General features: G+C 43.4%; 1 protein-coding gene across 4 annotated transcripts in view; it reads right to left on the bottom strand.

The window, feature by feature from the left end:
- The window catches only part of TMEM241 (transmembrane protein 241), a 137,283-nt gene that overhangs the window by 50,152 nt on the left and 69,496 nt on the right, over positions 1–17,635 (bottom strand). For all 4 annotated transcript variants that reach the window (XR_006707934.1, XR_006707933.1, XM_045459798.1 and 1 more), the window contains exons 12-13: positions 16,006–16,075; positions 11,184–11,277 (exon numbers count right to left, since the gene is read on the bottom strand). Coding sequence is in view for 2 of the 4 variants with exons in the window: in XM_045459798.1 (XP_045315754.1) it covers positions 11,184–11,277; positions 16,006–16,075 (164 nt within the window). In the remaining 2 variants the exon portion in view is untranslated. The remainder of the gene's footprint in view (positions 1–11,183; positions 11,278–16,005; positions 16,076–17,635) is intronic.

The following is a 17,635-nucleotide window of genomic DNA, read 5'->3' on the forward strand; positions in this document are numbered from 1 at the left end:
GCTCCAGGCTCTGAGCTGTCAGCACAGAGCCCGACACGGGGCTTGAACCCACGTACCGCGAGATCATAACCTGAGCCGAAGTCTGACACCCAACCGCCCGAGCCACCCAGGCGCCCCATTCACGTTCCTTTTTTAAAAACATGTTTGTTTATTTATTTATTTATTTATTTATTTATTTATTTATTTATTTAGAGAGAGAGTGCACACGTATATGTGTGAGAAGGGGAGGGGCAGAGAAAGAGAGGAAGAGGGAGAATCCCAGGCAGGCTTCACTGTCAGAGCAGAGCCCAATGCGGGGTCAATCTCATGAACCTTGAGATCATGACCTGAGTGGAAATCAAGAGTCGGACACTTAACTGACTGGGCCACCCAGGCGCCCCTCTTGACGTTCTTGATTCCAACTCCACTGCTCTAGGCAGAGCCCAAAGGGACACATGAAGCCCTGAGCTCTGCCCTCCCTTTCACCCCATGTGTCCAGCACAAAGCAGTTCCATTTAGATGCTCCCTCACCATACACATCTGTCTAAAATAGATTTCACCAGCTTCCCTCCCCAAAGATGTTCTTTTATAATCCCCCCACCCGTTTCTGTGACGCCATGGAAGTCTCATGTCTGAAGCCACAAACCTTGGGGTCATTTGTGAACCTCCCTATCGGCCACTCCCTGGACCCAAACGACTATCACACACTCCCTACTGCTCTAAAAGGATCTGGGTCTTTGTTATCTAATTCTTTGATCACATAACATTTATGTGATAGATTAAACAATCACAATTTCTTTTTCTTCAGACTGTCAGTCAAGTTGACCTTCCCTCCCTTCTAAATGCTTGGAACTCATTTCCAACATGACTTGCCTTTAGACGGTCTCATTCAAAAGTTCACAGTGATCTCCAGGGCATGGCTTTTAGGGCTTCCTAACTGTCTCTTCCAGGCCCATTTCCACCCTCACACCCTCACACTCTCCTCCTCCTCTGGTCAAATTTATTTCCTCATGGTTCCCCACGTGCACGTCCTGCCTCGGGACCCCTGCCATTCATCCTGGAAGGCTGTCCTTCCATTTCCACTTCTCCCAGGCAACCTGGGCTTGCAGGGGCCAGTTCGGTCTCTCCACCACCTCAGCCCACTTGGAGCTTCCCTTTACCCAACTCCTGAAGTCAGTACTACCCCGCTTAGCAATGTACTGTAACAGTCTCACCCTGTCACTCTTATCTCCTCCTCTGGATTATAAGATGCACTCGGCAGGCCCTACACATATACTAACCCATTTTCCCCACCCCAGACTCCAAAGGTTTCCCCAATAAAGGCTGACTGGTAGAATCATGTCCAAAAAGAAGGCCATTCAAAGAGAGACCACATACCTTGATATCAGGCACTTTTAATACTACCCAAACTGAAAGAATCTAGTATACCATGAAGTCCCATGGAAATAGCAATTGTTTCTGGTAGGCAGTAAATTATGACACATTGTCAGGGAAGGGACTGGGGGAGGCAAGCAAGGTACCTAGGGTGCAACATTTAAGGGGGCACTCATTGTTCTCAGGTGCCGACCCCACACTGCATGATGGCCCTCATCCCAGCCCTGTGCATGTGAAAAATGAGACTCCTAACATTCAAAATACAAACTAAACCAAATCAAGAGACACATACAAGGCAGGCTATAGAAAAATCTTTCCCAGGGCCATAGAGAACAAACTAAGACTTGGTTTCCTGGTCTACCACTGAGTCAGGACAAAATGGCGGCAGCAACTATGGCATTAACTTAAAGGAAAAAAGCATTCTTATGGAAGCAGCTTTGAAATGGAGAGCAAAACCTGGATTCTAAGGGCCCTAGAGGGCCAGAGCTGCTGTCTGGGAATGAATCTTCTCTCCTGGCTCATCCTCAACATAAACTCACTCTGGCCTCAGTTGCTTCTTCCCAGTGGATGCTGAGAACACCAGTCAGTTTGAAGTTAACCAGGATGAGACAAGGCACTATTCAATCCGGAAAAAATTCTCACATGATAACTTAAATCTACTAGAGAAACCCATTAGCATACCACATCTTCCTTATATGTCTACACATTTCATTGCTTTCGTCTTAAATTCATTCACTTTTTCCTGCATCAGTGCTTTACAAGTGGGAAGAGATTCCAAGATTTTATGAAGATGAAGTTAGATTTCACATGCCCAAATTTATCAAACTGAAGGGAGAAATAAAAAAAGTTGCTAAAAAGGTTGCTTTTTAGAAGGTTTCTTCTTTAAAAAATGTTTGTTTGTTTGTTTGTTTGTTTTGAGACAGAGAGAGAGCAGAGGAGGGGCAGAGAGAAGAGAAAGAGAATCCCAAGCAGGCTCCATGCTGTCAGCACAGATGCTGACAAGGGAATTGATCTCACAAATGATGAGCTCATGACCCGAGCCAAAATCAAGAGTTGGACATTTAATTGACTGAGCCACCCAGGTACCCTGAGAATGTTTCTTAAATTCACAGATAGAAAAACAAGAATAACAATGGTAACAATATAAAGTGACTTCAAAGGCCCTTTTTTTTCCCATGCTGAGCATTCTCAGACCTAAAGAAGATACTAAGATAAGGACCAGAGAGAAGCATGGATACCTTAGAAGTGATGAAGTTCATGTGACAACTCCTTGGAAAATAGCAGAGAATGGATCCTTCTGGAGCAAGGAAGAAGGTGCCCTCAGCCTCTTCTGAATGACCTTCCTTTCTGAGTGTCTTTGAGTTTTTCCACAGAATCCAAATTCTCCTCTGGGGCCAACGGAACATCCTTCTGAGTCATTTTCCGAACATGCTGGCACTCACTAGAGTCACAATGACGTCATGGGGAAATGTTGTATTGCTAAGTACAATTATGTTGTATTTCAAATGTCAGCACATTCTGATGTGTAGGTGGTCCAAAGAATGGGAAAGTATTATGCCACTGAGGATAACAGAGCTTATTTTCAAACAGAAAAGAAAAAGGAGGAGGAGGGGAGGGAGAAAAAGAGAGACTACTGAAGCTAGAAGAGACCTTAGTGGCTCATCTAATCCAATCTTCAACATTTAAGGAGGATTAGCATTAAACCTTAGCAGCCAATTAAAAACCCTTATACTTTCGAATCAGCTACAGAGAAGGAAATGATGAACCTCACCTCCCCCCAAGTTTAAAAGAAAATGAAAAATTTAAATAGGTAAAAAGGAGGCTCATGAAAGTAGTGGCCAAACAGGCAAAGCCATACACAAGAAAAATATCCTTCCTAATACCAACAGACAATATTTAAGCACTATTCTTTGAGCACTTTGCAGCTTTCAGGGATGGTTTAATGCCATAAAATCCACCCACTATAAATGTAAAGTTCAACGATTTTTTTTTTTTTAATTTTTTTTTTTTCAACGTTTATTTTTGGGACAGAGAGATACAGAGCATGAACGGGGGAGGGGCAGAGAGAGAGGGAGACACAGAATCGGAAACAGGCTCCAGGCTCCGAGCCATCAGCCGAGAGCCCGACCCGGGGCTCGAACTCACGGACCGCGAGATCGTGACCTGGCTGAAGTCGGACGCTTAACCGACTGCGCCACCCAGGCGCCCCTCAACGATTTTTTTAAAGTGGGCTCCACGCCTAGCACAGAGCCCAATATGGTGCTTAAACTCATGACGCTGAGATCAAGACCTGAACTGATATCAAGAGTGGGAGGCTTATCAGACGCCCCAAAAATTCAATGATTTTTTTAACTGTTTATTTTTATTTATTTTTTGAGAGAGTGAGTGTACACACGAGCAGGGGAGGGACAGAGACAGAGGGAGAGAGAGAGAATCCCAAGCAGGCTTCACACTCAGCGCTGAGCCCAACATGGGGCTCGATCTCACAACCATGTGAGATCACAACCTCCACCAAAATAAAGAGTCAGATGCTTAACCGACTGAGCCATCCAGGTGCCCCCAAAATTCAATGATTTTTAATGAATACATTTAATAAATTAATTTAAATGATGGTGCAACCATCACCACAACCCAGTTTTAGAACATTTCTATGAACTAAAATAACTTCCTTGAACCTATCTGTAGTCAATTTTTGCTCCAAGAAACCATCACTATGCTTTCTGTCTCCATAAATTTGCCTTTTTTGGAAATTTCAATAAGTGGAATCATACTCTATGTATTTTTTTGCACTGGCTTCTTTCACTTAGCACAACGTTTTTGAGATTCATCTGTGTTGCAGCAATGAGGTAATAGTCCATTCCTGTTTATTGCCAAATAGTATTCCATTGTATGTGAACAGTACATCTCTTTTATACATTCACCAACTGATGGCCATTTAGATATTGTCCAGTTTGGGGCTAATATGAATAATGGTACTCTGAGTGTTCATGTTAAAGTCTTTTTGTTTTCATTTCTCTTGGGTAGAGTTCTAGGAACAGAATTGCTGAGCTATTTAGTCAGTTTATGCTTAGCATTTTAAGAAACTGGCAAAACAGTTTTCTAAAGTGGCTATACCATTTTACATTCCTACCAGTAATTTATGAGGGTCCCAGTTTATCCACATCCTCGTCAGCTCTTGATATTGTCTATATTTTTTTTTAATTTTTTTTTCAACGTTTATTTATTTTTGGGACAGAGAGAGACAGAGCATGAACGGGGGAGGGCCAGAGAGAGAGGGAGACACAGAATCGGAAACAGGCTCCAGGCTCTGAGCCATCAGCCCAGAGCCCGACGCGGGGCTCGAACTCACGGACCGCGAGATCGCGACCTGGCTGAAGTCGGACGCTTAACCAACTGCGCCACCCAGGCGCCCCTGTCTATATTTTTTTATTACAGCCATCTTAGTGAGTGGGTAGTGATATCTGATCATGATTTAATTTGCATTTCCCTAATGGCTAATGACATTGAGTTCCTTTTTATGGACTTCACAAACCATTCATATATCTTCTTTGGTGAAATGTATGCCTATTCATATCTTTTTTTTAAAGTTTTTATTTAAATTCCAGTTAGTTAACATACAGTGTAATACTGGTTTTAGGAGTACAACATAGTGAATCAATACTTCCATATCACCGGGTACTTATCACAAGTGCCCTTCTTAATCCCCATCACCTGTTTCACCCACCGCCCCCACCTTCGCCCTGGTCATCAGTGTGTTCTCTATAGTTAAGAGTCTGTGTCTTGGTTTGCCTCTCTTTCTTTATTTTTTCCTTTTTCTTGTTGGTTTTGTTTCTTAAATTTCACATATGAGTGAAACCATGTTATCTGCCTTTCCCTGACTGATTTATTTCTCTTATTAGCATTACACTCTCTAGGTCCACCCACGTCATTGCCAAGTGGCGAGATACCATTCTTTTTATGACTGAGTAATATTCCATTATATAATATTTATGTATTCACATCTTTCAACCATTTTTTTGGTTGGGTTGTATGTAGTCTCACTGAAGAGAGTACAAAGAATTCTTTATATATTCTAGAAACAAGTCCTTAATCAGATACATAATTTGCAAATATTTTCTCCTAGGCTGTGGCTTTTCATTTTCTTAACAGTGTCTTTTGACCATTAATTTGAATTGCATACTATTTTAATTTAAATGAAGTCTAAGCCTGGGGTACCTGTGTGGCTCAGTCAGTTAAGTGTCCAACTCTTGATCTCAGCTCAGGTATTGATCTCAGTCAGGGTCATGGATTCAAGCCCTGCGTTGGGCCGCACACTGGGTGTGAAGCCTATTTTTTAAAAAAATGAAGTCTAATTTATCACTTTATGGCTTATGCTTTTGGTGTCATATCTGAGAACTCTTTGCTTAAACCAGGGTTGGTAAGATTTCTTCCCGCAGTTTATTCTAAGAGTTTTCTAGTTTTAGCTCCTATATTTAGGTTTACAATCCACGGTTGAGTTGATGATAAGAGAGAGGGTTTAAATACTTTTTTTTTTTTTTTTTTTTTTTTGGCATACCTGGTTGTTCCAGCACCATTTGTTGAAAAGAAAATCCTTTCCCTGTTCAATTGCCTTGGCACTTTTATTGAAAGTCCAGAGACCATAAATGCCTATCCAATGCCAATACCATAATGTCTTGATTATTCTAGCTTTATAAAATTCTAAAATCATGTAGTTTAAATCCCCCAACTTTCTTCTTCTTTTTAAAGTTTATTTATTTATTCTGAGAGAGAGAGCATGTGTGGGAGAGGGGCAGAGAGAGAGGAGGGGAGCGAGAATCCCAAGTAGGCTCTGCACTGTCAGCACAGAGACCCAGCTAGAGCTTGAACTCACGAACCAAACCGTGAGATCATGATCAGAGCTGAAATCAAGAGTTGAATGCCCAACGGACTGAGCCACCCAGGTGCCCCTGTTTTTCTTTTTCTAAATTGTTTTGGCTATTGAATTTCCAAATAAACTTCAGGATCGGTCTGTGGATTTGTACAAAGCGTTTGCTGGGATTTTGACAGGGATTACATTAAATCTATTGATCAACTTAGGAAGAATTTCCATCTTAACATCGAGTCTTTCCATTTATTGAGATCTTAGATTTCTCTGAGACTTTACAGTTTTCAGTCTTGAACTGCATTAAGTTCCTAAGTATATTTTTAATGCTGTTATGAATGAAATTATTTTCTTAATTTCATTTTTATGAACATGACTGTTCATTATTAATACATAAAACTATGAATGATTTTTGTACATTTATCTTGTATCTGAGACCTTGATAAATCGTTTATTAGTTCAATTAATGTTTTTATAGATTTCTTAGGATTTTCTACATGTAGGATAAATGTCATCTGTGAATATAGACTATTTAATGTTTTCCTTTCTAATTTGGATCCTTTTTTTTTTTTTTTTGGTCTTATTGCACTGCCTGATAGACGTGATGAGGCACAAACATTCTTGTACTGTTCCCAATCTTAGGGAGAAAGTACTCAGTCTTTCACCATTAAGCATAATGTTAACTACAGGTTTTTCACATGTGCTTTTTATCAGGTTGAGAAGATTCCCTTCTATTACTAGTTTGTTGAGTCTTTAAAAAAAAATTTTTTTTTAACGTTTATTCATTTTAAAAGACAGAGAGAGACACAGCATGAATGGGGAAGGGGCAGAGAGAGGGAGACTCAGAATCTGAAACAGGCTCTGGGCTCTGAGCTGTCAGCACAGAGCCCGATGCGGGGCTCGAACTCATGGACTGCAAGATCCTGACCTGAGTTGAAGTCAGAAGCTCAACCGACTGAGCCACCCAGGTGCCCCGAGAGTCTTTTTTAATCACGAATGGATGTTGGGTTTTTGTCAAATCATTTTTCTGCACCTACTGACATGGCTCCTTTTTTATTCTTTATTCTGTAAATATAATGTATTATAGTACTTTCCATTTGTTAAACCAACTTTGCATTGCTGATAAATCTCACTTGATTATGGTATAAAATTCTTTTTCTATGTTGCCAGATTCGGTTTGCTACTGTTGTGTTAAAGATCTGTATTCATGGAGAATATTGGTCTATAATTTTCTTATGATTTTATTTAGTCTGGCTTTGGTATCAGAGCAACTCATAGAATAAATTGGGAGTTATTCTCTTTCCTCTGCTAAGAGAACTTGTAAAAAAAAATATTTCATTTAAAAATATTTGATAGAATTCATCAATAAAGCCCATTGGACCTTAGCTTTTCTTTGGGTAAAGATGTTTAATCACTACTTACATTTATTTACTTGTTATGAGTTTATTCAGATTTTCTATTTATTCTTGAGTCAATTTTCCTGGTTTGTATGTTTCTGGGAATTTGTCCATTTCCTCTAAATTGTCTACTTTGCTGGTATAATATGAATAAAATTATTCATAATATATAATCCTTTTAGTTTATATAGAATCAGTGGTAATGTCCCTGATTTCATTTCTAATTTTGATAAGTTGTATCTTCTTTCTTATTTTCTTAGTCTAGCTAGAAAATAAATAATTCTCCCGTGTGATTCTTTGCCTCATGGGCTATTTAGAAGTATGTTATTTAATTTCCAAATAAATGGTTTTTTCTAGATTTTTTTTCTGTTGTAAATTCATTTTCTTTTTTTCTTTCTTTTTTTTTTTAATTTGAGAGAGAAAGAGAAAGTGTGAGTTGGGGAGAGGGGCAGAAGGGGAGAAAGAGAGACAGAGAGAGAGAATCTAAGCAAGCTTCATGCTCAGCACAGAGCCTGAAGCAGGGCTGGATCCCACAACACCAGGTTCATGACTGGAGCCAAAATCAAGAGTCGGATGCTCAACAAACTAAGCCACCCAGGTGCCCTGTTGTAAATTTCTAATTTAGCTCTGCTGTGGCCAGAGAACATATGTTAAATGATTTTGATCTTTTCAAATTTACTAAGACTTGTTTTGTGACACAGCATAACACTTATCCTGAAGAATGTTCCATGTATGTTTGAAAAGAATGTGTTTTCTGCAGTCAATGGATAGAGTGTCACATGTCAGTTATGACAAGTTGGTTGACAGTATTGTTCAAGTCATCTGTACCTTCTATACTCTTACTTTTCTTCTGGAACTCTTATATATGTTAATATGCTTGATGTTGTCCCACAGGTTTCTGAGCCTCTGTCCATATTTCTTCAATTATTAAACGATCTTTGTTCTTTAGATTGAACAGTTTCTTTTGCTCCACCTTTCAGTTCACTTAGTTTTCCTTCTGCCCTTCAAGTCTGTTATTGAGTACCTCTAGAGGATTGTTCATTTCATTTATTATACTTCTCAACTCCAGAATTTCCACGTGGTTCTCTTTTTTTTTAATCATCTCTCTTTATTGAGATTCTGTATTCACTGACTCTTTCGATTCTTTAAATATGGTTTCCTTTAGATCTCTAAGCATATTTAAATAGCTGCTTTGCAGTCTTTTTCTGCTAAGTCCTATATCTGAGGACAGACACTCAGACACAGTTCCCATTAACTGCTTTTTTCCTGTGTATGGATCACGCTTTCTTGTTTCTTTGAATGCCCCTAAATTTTTTGTTAAATATTGGACATTTCAGATAACATATGGTAGCAACTTTGGATTCTGACTTTTCCCCAGAGCATTGTTGTTTTGCTTATATAGTAATTTGCCTGGACTAAGTCAATGAAATCAGTCTCCCATATACGGTACAGCTGCTGATGTCCTTAATTTTTTTTCTTGTTTTTATTTTTAAGCTTTTTCTGGCTTTCTAGAAGCCATCCACATGTCTGCATAGCTTAGTGTTCTAGCAAAGACTAGTCAGAGGTTTTGCTCAAACACCTTCAGCCAGAAAGGCTTCTCTCTGCTTCTGACTGTGTGTGGGCTGGGGAGTACATTCAAACTTCAGGCTGAAGTTTTTCATGTCTGCCCCAGCTTTTACTTTCTACTGGCTCTCTCCCATCTCCTCTGTGCGTGCACGCAGGCTCTGCTGGCCAGGGACATGTGGGTGTTTTGGGCACACTCCATCTCTGCTACTCGTGCACACAGACTCCGGTCAACCTGGGACACATGAAGAGCTATCAAGCCCCTGATGGCTGTCTCACCTCCCCGAACTACCCACTAGTCCCCAGCTAGACCACTGGTCCATTGCTTGCCCCAAAGAGGACTGTAAACTCAAGATAGTGGAGATACTAGCTCTTCTTACTGATTTACCACTGACATGGCCACTTTAGCTAAAAATACTCCAAATAGAATATTCTGGAAGTGGTAGCAAGGCTGCTGGTTTTCACAGCCTGCCCTGCTCTGGTTGAAATAACACACTGACAGAGCTGGGGAGGAGGGAATGGGAGCAACCTGAGGTAAGAACGCCACAGGCTCACGCTGTTCCTACCCAAAGTTTAGCAGTTTTCGTGAACAAATGCTTGCTTCCCAGTTTGTTGCATGCCTTTGGTCAATTTTTAGAGAGCTGAAATGGATATTTTTGACAATCTTTTCCCAGCTTTCCAGTTACTTTTTGTGAGGAGGATTTGTCAACCTCTTCATTCTGTCATGCAAGAAATCAGTATCTCAGTCACTCTTCACATTTTGCTATAATTAGAATTATTAATGCTGTTAAAAGGAAGAACTATACAGGTGAAAATATTACCATGAAATGTTGTTTTCAAAGAAAATGTTTTTGTTTTCTGGCAGAAAAAATCAACAAACATAAAGACGAGTGAAGATCTAAGCTTAAATGATGATTTCATGAGATTAAGTTAAAAAATCTCATTTCTCAGGGGCACCTGGGTGGCTCAGTTGGTTAAGTGTCTGACTTTGGCTCAGGTCATGATCTCAAGGCTCATGAGTTCGAGCCCCGAGTTGGGCTCTGTACTCACAACTCAGAGCCTGGAGCCTGCTTCAGATTCTGTTTCCAGCTCTCTGCCCCTCCCTCCCTCCCTCTCTCTCTCTCTCTCTCTCTCTCTCTCTCTCTCAAATATAAATAAACATTTAAAAATTTAAAAAAAGAGAGATCTCATTTCTTTTTTTTTTTTTTTAATTTTTTTTTTCAACGTTTATTTATTTTTGGGACAGAGAGAGACAGAGCATGAACGGGGGAGGGGCAGAGAGAGAGGGAGACACAGAATCGGAAACAGGCTCCAGGCTCTGAGCCATCAGCCCAGAGCCCGACGCGGGGCTCGAACTCACGGACCGCCGAGATCGTGACCTGGCTGAAGTCGGACGCTCAACCGACTGCGCCACCCAGGCGCCCCGAGATCTCATTTCTTAGAAGCAACACCTAGGGCCCTACGACTTGACTCCTTCACAGACATGAGAGAAATGAATGACATACTCCACTAGGAAAAAGTTAGTCCCAAAGCATCTCAGTCACGACTGAGCATCCCCCAGCTGCTTTTCCTGTTTCTTATTTTCCCACTTCTCTATCATAGGCCTCAACCATGGTCATCAGATATGCAACGGACATTCCTAGAATAGTCTGTTGTTTGCAGTCTGGATACCGTCACAGCCCCATTCCTGCCCTGTGCATCCAGGAATCCAGTCTCGTAGAACTGGAGAAGACTTAGAGATTTTTGGGGGCAAAACCTTTCACGTTGAGATGGGGAAATTAAGGCTTAGGGGAGGTAAGGGGATTATCCTTTCCAGGAGTTTGATAAAGATTATGTCATGCTGATAAAAATAGTCAGAGGACCTCAGAAACCGTTACTGGAATGAGTGAGTTATCAAGTTCAGGGCCAATGACTGGGAATGGTTTCAGGAAGATCAAACACATGCTCCAAGAACACTGGACATGAAGGCTCCTGAGGTTGATTTTTCCCACTCCTTCCCTCTTTCTTACCTTAGCAAAGAAAATCCAGGCTGCACACTGCCCTGGGGCCATAAGGATTTTTAGCTTCACTGTGCTGAGCATGAGAAAGAATCCTAAAATTCCACTGGAAGGAGAAAATAATCTCTTGTTAGTGAGGCTTGTCTTCCTTGAGCCAATAGCTATTTTCTGTTACATTTTAACAGCTAGTTTCTAATTATTACACAACCTCTATCTCATCTGTGCTTTCTAGTGATCTCTGGATAAAAATATCAAATATTAAAAAACCCACGAAGCTCTAATTTTATGAGGAGCTATGATAAAAGTGTTTCACTGGGTGGGGGCAGGAAGGGAAGGAGTATAGAAACTTGGGAAATCTCTGGCTAAATCATGAAAGAAAAAAAAAATGTGGAGGACAATACCTCCTGCTCCCTCCCATACTATTTCTAGAGCTTGGTGCTTGCCAAGGTAGAGCTTCAATTTTTTTTTTCAAGCAGAACAAACTGCCAGAAAAAGACTTCCAAAGTGAAACTCACCATATGGGGACAGAGGGTCTGGACCGGCTCCTGGGTTCAAGGTAAGAATCTAAAGGGGAAGACTGGCTCCAGTAGCAGAAGCCACCCCCCGCCCCCCAACCCAGGCTGAGCTACACAGAAGCTATGCTTTGGGAATGATGCCTAAGCCCATCTGTGTGACCTGAAAGACCACACCCCATGGGAGCCCTAGAGGTCTAGAGCATCCAGACCTTGGCCTAGCAGTGGACACGTAATTAGTGGCCTACGCTGGAATCCATTTTTTTTTAATGTTTTTTTTTTTTTCAACGTTTATTTATTTTTGGGACAGAGAGAGACAGAGCATGAACAGCGGTGGGGCAGAGAGAGAGGGAGACACAGAATCGGAAACAGGGTCCAGGCTCTGAGCCATCAGCCCAGAGCCCAACGCGGGGCTTGAACTCACGGACCGCAAGATCGTGACCTGGCTGAAGTCGGACGCTTAACCGACTGCGCCACCCAGGCGCCCCTGGAATCCATTTTTAAAAATTTTTTTAAAAATGTTTTATTTTTGAGAAAGAGAGAGAGACAGAGACAGAGACAGAGACAGAGCATGAGCGGGGGAGGGGCAGAGAGAGAGAGGGAGACACAGAATCCAAAGTAGGCTCCAGGCTCTGAGCTGTCAGTACAGAGCTCGACGCAGGGCTCGATCCCATGAACTGTGAGATCATGACCTCAGCTGAAGTTGGAAGCTTAACCAACTGAGCCACCCAGGCACCCACACTGGAATCCATTTTTGAAAACATCACTGTGTGGCCAAGGACAAAGCAAAGGGCACTCCAAAACAGAATGGTCACTCTTCCTTGCATTCAGAGGCAGGGCAATCGGAGATGAGAGACTCCACGATCGAGGCTGACTTCCTGTAACTGTATCAAGTGGGCGCTTGAGTGTGACTTTTATTGGAAAATGAAAAGCAAGAGCTAGGACCGCAGTGGTACCCCAAACCAGAGAGGCTGGTCATACGAACTGTAGCTCTAGGCCCTCAGGTGACACCCTGCCATCTCACCTTTATTACAGGCACTGGTGTGTGGCTCCAACATAGACCAGGGGCTCTGAGAGGGCAGGGACCAACCTTGGGCTACTCTGATTTCCCCAACAGAGCCAAACATGGTGCCTTGGTCATTGTAGGTATTCCAAAAATATTTGATGGGTTTACTTAGAATCAGGCTGGATTGAATTAAACACCGATAAGGCCAAATTTCACAGAAACGTGTGCCTTTGCTTCATTAGATTAGATTAGTTTACAGCCGCATCCCTGGGGCAGGACCAAGGACAGGGATGAAGGTTCCCTTGTGTATATTTCAGCCTGTTGGCCACTGATAACCTGCAAAGTTTGTTCAGATTTGAATCTGCAGTCGCGAGAGGCTGGGCAGCTATGGATGAAGACAGGCAGTCATTCATACCCGAAAGGCAAGGTGGGTAAGCAGCCGGCTGGAAATTGAGTGACCTGGGCTGTGCCCACTGACCCTCATAACCTTGACCAAATCCCCCTGTTCCTCTTTTTTTTCTTGCCTCAGGTTCTGTGTTGTTAAAGCAGGAATAAGCATAGTGGTCCTTATCCTACCTTATGGAAATCAGAGACTTTCAGAACAGGAAGCCTCCCTACCCCCAAATCTCACTTTATTAACAAGCAAACTGAAGCCCAAGCACAATTTGAATCCAGGTTTCCTGGCTCGTTTAAAGGTTCACCACAGTATGGAGTGCCTGGGTGGTTCAGTCAGTTGAGGGACCGAGTCTTGATTTTGGTTCAGGTCACGATCCCAGGGTCACAGTATCAAGCCCCCGCATTGGGTTCCACACCGAGCATAGAGCCTGCTTAAGATTCTCGCTTTCACTTTCTCTCTCTCTCCCTCTTTCCCTCTGCTCCTCTCCCCTTCTCCCCCACTTGCACATGTGCTCTCTCTCTCTAAAATATGAAAAAAAATTAATACGGGTCCTCCACAGTTCTTCAAACTTCACCATGAAGATACGTTCTTGACTCAAGAGACAGAAGAGATGCTGCAGGTGCCCGCGGCCACCGCGAGGTTGGGAGTGGAAACTGGGGCAGCTAACGCTCCAGGGCTCCTCCTGGTGGCGTCCACCCCTGCCTCCAGGGATGTAACAACTTCGCACGTGCCTGTGCTGTCTCCCACACGCCCTCCCCTCTGATGCTCCCTTCTCTCCACCTCCAGCCAGAGGAAGGGCATGATGCCACATCCCCTTGCCCCTCAGCACACACTCTGCTAGAGCAGAGCCACTCGGGTCTGTGCCCGACACACGTGGGAAAGCATCCATGATTCCTTCCCATCCCTTGCCTGGTATGCCTGTGCATCATTTCTAAATTACTCATGGGTCCCTCTCTTTCTCCTTCCACACTCAGCTCTCCACCCCTCCCTGTGGAGGCAGATCTGAAAAGCAACAGGAGGATCCTATAAGTAAAAGAGCTCGGGCTCCCCTTCCATGTGTCTCTGGGTCATGGCTACCACTGTCCCCTTGGGCCTCCGTGACTCCTTCTGGGCTCCCACAGGGCCTCTGAAGGTGACAACTCTTAGCCTGAGATACGGTCATGGAGGAATCATGTGATGACATGGGGGAAACTGACACATTTTTAAAAGAGGTCAAGCTTTGTCCTGAAGCCAGGGGGATAGAATGTAATAGAGTTACATCAATTCACACAAAGACTTCCAAATCTTTTAAGTATAAAACCCTGATTTTTCATGCTGGGTTACAAGGAAGTTGCAGATTAAAAGGGGCAGAAATGGAGCTAGAACATCACCCCACAAGGCCAGCATCAATGGGCTGCGAACCGTGCTGCTCTGTTCCAAATAACCAAACAACGGATGCCCTTCCCTCTGCACTGTGTTTGCCGGTCCTGCCAAATAACCAGACCCAAAGGGAACAAGTGCACAGACCCCAAAGCAGCACTAACACTCATGCCACCCAGTCCTAGCTAACAGGCAGCCGACAAGTCCCGACCACATCAATAGGGATGGAGAAGATGACTCCTGTCAGTGTTTTCCTGAAACTTAGCTGCGGATGATAAACGAATCATTCTGAGGCTCAAATGCAAAACCAAACTGTACAACATTGGTACGTTTTGTCCTAACACACCCCGAAGTCAGAAATAGTAGCGAGCCACACAACCAGCTTCTTGACTCTGAAGAATCACTGCCTCACAAGGCACACTCTTTTATGCGTGGGAATAAGTGGTCTGGCTTGGCAACTGCTCATGGTCTGTTGACATTTTATTTATAGTCAAGCTGAGCAGATAATAATAATGGCCATCATTTCCTGGGCCAGGCACGATGCTTAGGGTTTACGCATCTTATTTAATATACACAAGCACCCATTGGTGGTATTATCTTTCCATTTTACAGATGAGGAAACTAAACTGATGCTTGGGGGAACTAGGGTGGCTTGCTCAAAGAGCAAACCAATCAGCAAGCAGCAAGGCTGGAATTCAGCCCAACACTGGACTTCCCACCATATCAGAACACACACCACGAGACTGTCCATTTCTCAGCACAATAAAGTCAAGCGAAGTGGGGATCATGGCAGGAAAGAGGGGACAGGGTGAGTATGAACTCCAACTATATGTATCCATCCCTATTGGTCTGAGGAGCTCCCACAGCCAAGTATTAAGGGTCACTTTGCTGTCTAGACGTCTCTTAGTCCCTGGTTTCCAAAACCTGTTTCTCAGGGTCTTAGGATTCAGTCAAGGCTTTTTAGAGATTGTCCTCTAGGGAAAAGGCAGGGACCAAGGAGGTAGCTGAATGGGTGCAATTCTGGACCCAAGTCTTCCCTTGAATGGAATCTGATTCATCATTTTATACACTCAAGTTCTGTTTAAGAATCGCTAGTGGAAGGGGCTCAGTCGGTTAAACATCTGACTCTTGGTTTTGGCTCAGGTCATGATCTCAATTCGTGGGGCTCAAGCCCCATGTCTTGGGATTCTCTGTCTCCCTCTATCTCTGCCCCTCCCCTCCCCTGTTCACTCTCTCTATCAAAATAAATAAATAAACATTTAAAAAAAATTGCTTGTGGAGGGAAAAACACTGGCTCTTCTGCAAGCTTGAAAACCACTGTCCTGGCCAAGGAACTTCTGCAGGACATGGTACCCCCAGACCCATGCTGGCCCTGAGCACCTGGCGATGCTCATGACAACCTGCTGATGGCCGACGGAGCTGCTTCCAGACCTGCACAGCCACCACTTTCTTCTGCCCCTCATTTGGGTAACTGGCAGTGACCCTGGACTTGACAAAGACAGAAAGCAGTACACACACAGACAAATTAATAGTGCTAGGGGCTTTCTGAGTTAAGCTTACCTGGCACAGCAGCTTCCATGGAACCTGTAGAAATACAGGAACGGAAAGTCCGGGACACTGAAGAGATCACCTGAGGAGCACAGCAAGGGTGAGACAATGACGCACATGCCCCTCTGCCCCCAGCTGTCCTGGAAAACGCAAGGCAAGGGTCTTTAGCACAGCAGCCATCAGAGCACTGAGCTGCACGGCACTGAATTCACTCTGGCATTCCCAGGGTTTCTAGGTTAGTGGCATTGTCTTAAAATAATAGTGTGATGCTGGGGCGCCTGGGTGGCTCAGTTGGTTGAGCGTCCGACTTCGGCTCAGGTCATGATCTCACGGCTCATCGATTTGAGCCCCACATTGGGCTCTGTGCTGACAGCTCAGAAGCCTGGAGCCTTTCTGATTCTGTGTCTCCCTCTCTCTCTCTACCTCTCCCCGGCTCATGCTCTGTCTCTCTCTGTCTCCCAAAAATAAATAAACATTAAAAAAAATGTTAAAAAAAAATAATAGTAGGATGCCCATAATGCCTATTTAGCGAGAGTCCGTCCTGTGCAGGGCACTATGCTAAAAGCTCTATGTACGACACCTCTTTCAGTCCTTGTAACTGCTGTGCGGTGTTTTATCACCCCCATTTAACTGGTGCTCAGAGAAGTTAAGGGATTTGTCTAGGATTACACAACTCTTGAACTGTGAAGCCAGAATGTACACCCCAGTCACTCCAAACCCTACAATCTTTCCTTGTCACCAGGCGGCCATCCTGGCCCAAGACAGAGTATAGGACAAAAAGAAACTTTTTTTTTTCCTTAAAGATTGTTCTATTCTTTCCTGCTTTATGTCTAAAAAAAAAAAGACTGAATGCATGCCTCTGACATCTTTTTCTCATTTTGTGTTTAATTACCGCACAAACGGCACAGGGGCCAGACCGACCATGCTTACTCATTTGGGTGTAAGGTCCAAAGGGTACATTTATTTCTAATGAAGTAAGTCCATTCTTCTAGTTCCATTTGGTGCAAGAGGAAATAATCACACATATTGGCTGCTTCCCTCTCTGGAATTTGAACTTGGTCACAAACAAGAAGTCAGGAGATTGAAAAAGCAAAAAGCCTTCCAAAAATGTCCAGAGGAAAGGAATTAAGCATTTCCACAGCAGATAGCTTAATCCTTCCAAATCTGGAATTTCTGAGACTCTGCAGGAGCCAGACCTTCCAGACCCCCGGGCTTCGGTCTGTCTCTCTGGATCTGGATGGACTGGAGCAAGAAAGGCTGGTCTTCCTCAGGACTCACTGTATGTTAGGTGTGCAGTGCAACATACGAGCAGGAATGCCTTCGTCTCTGAACCTCCTAATCAAGAGTTTCAGAACAAGACACACTGGGCTGCTATACTTCCTCAGAGACCTAACTGATTTCAAATAATTCAACCACCTTTTGGCAAGGAAAATGCTGAATTCCAGTGCCCTAGAGGGCTTTTAGCACGACGATTCTTTTGTTTCGTTTGTGCGTATGTGTGAGTTCTTAGCCACGACAGGGTGGGTCTCTTGGGACCTGGTTTTTGTGCAGCACGACCATAGGTTCAGAGCTCTGGCTTTCCTGCTGCCACGACTACCCTGAGCGCTTCTCTCGTCTATGTGGACCTGCACGGGTGGAGGGG

Source organism: Leopardus geoffroyi, chromosome D3, assembly GCF_018350155.1.
Source record: "Leopardus geoffroyi isolate Oge1 chromosome D3, O.geoffroyi_Oge1_pat1.0, whole genome shotgun sequence".
NCBI lineage: Eukaryota > Metazoa > Chordata > Mammalia > Carnivora > Felidae > Leopardus > Leopardus geoffroyi.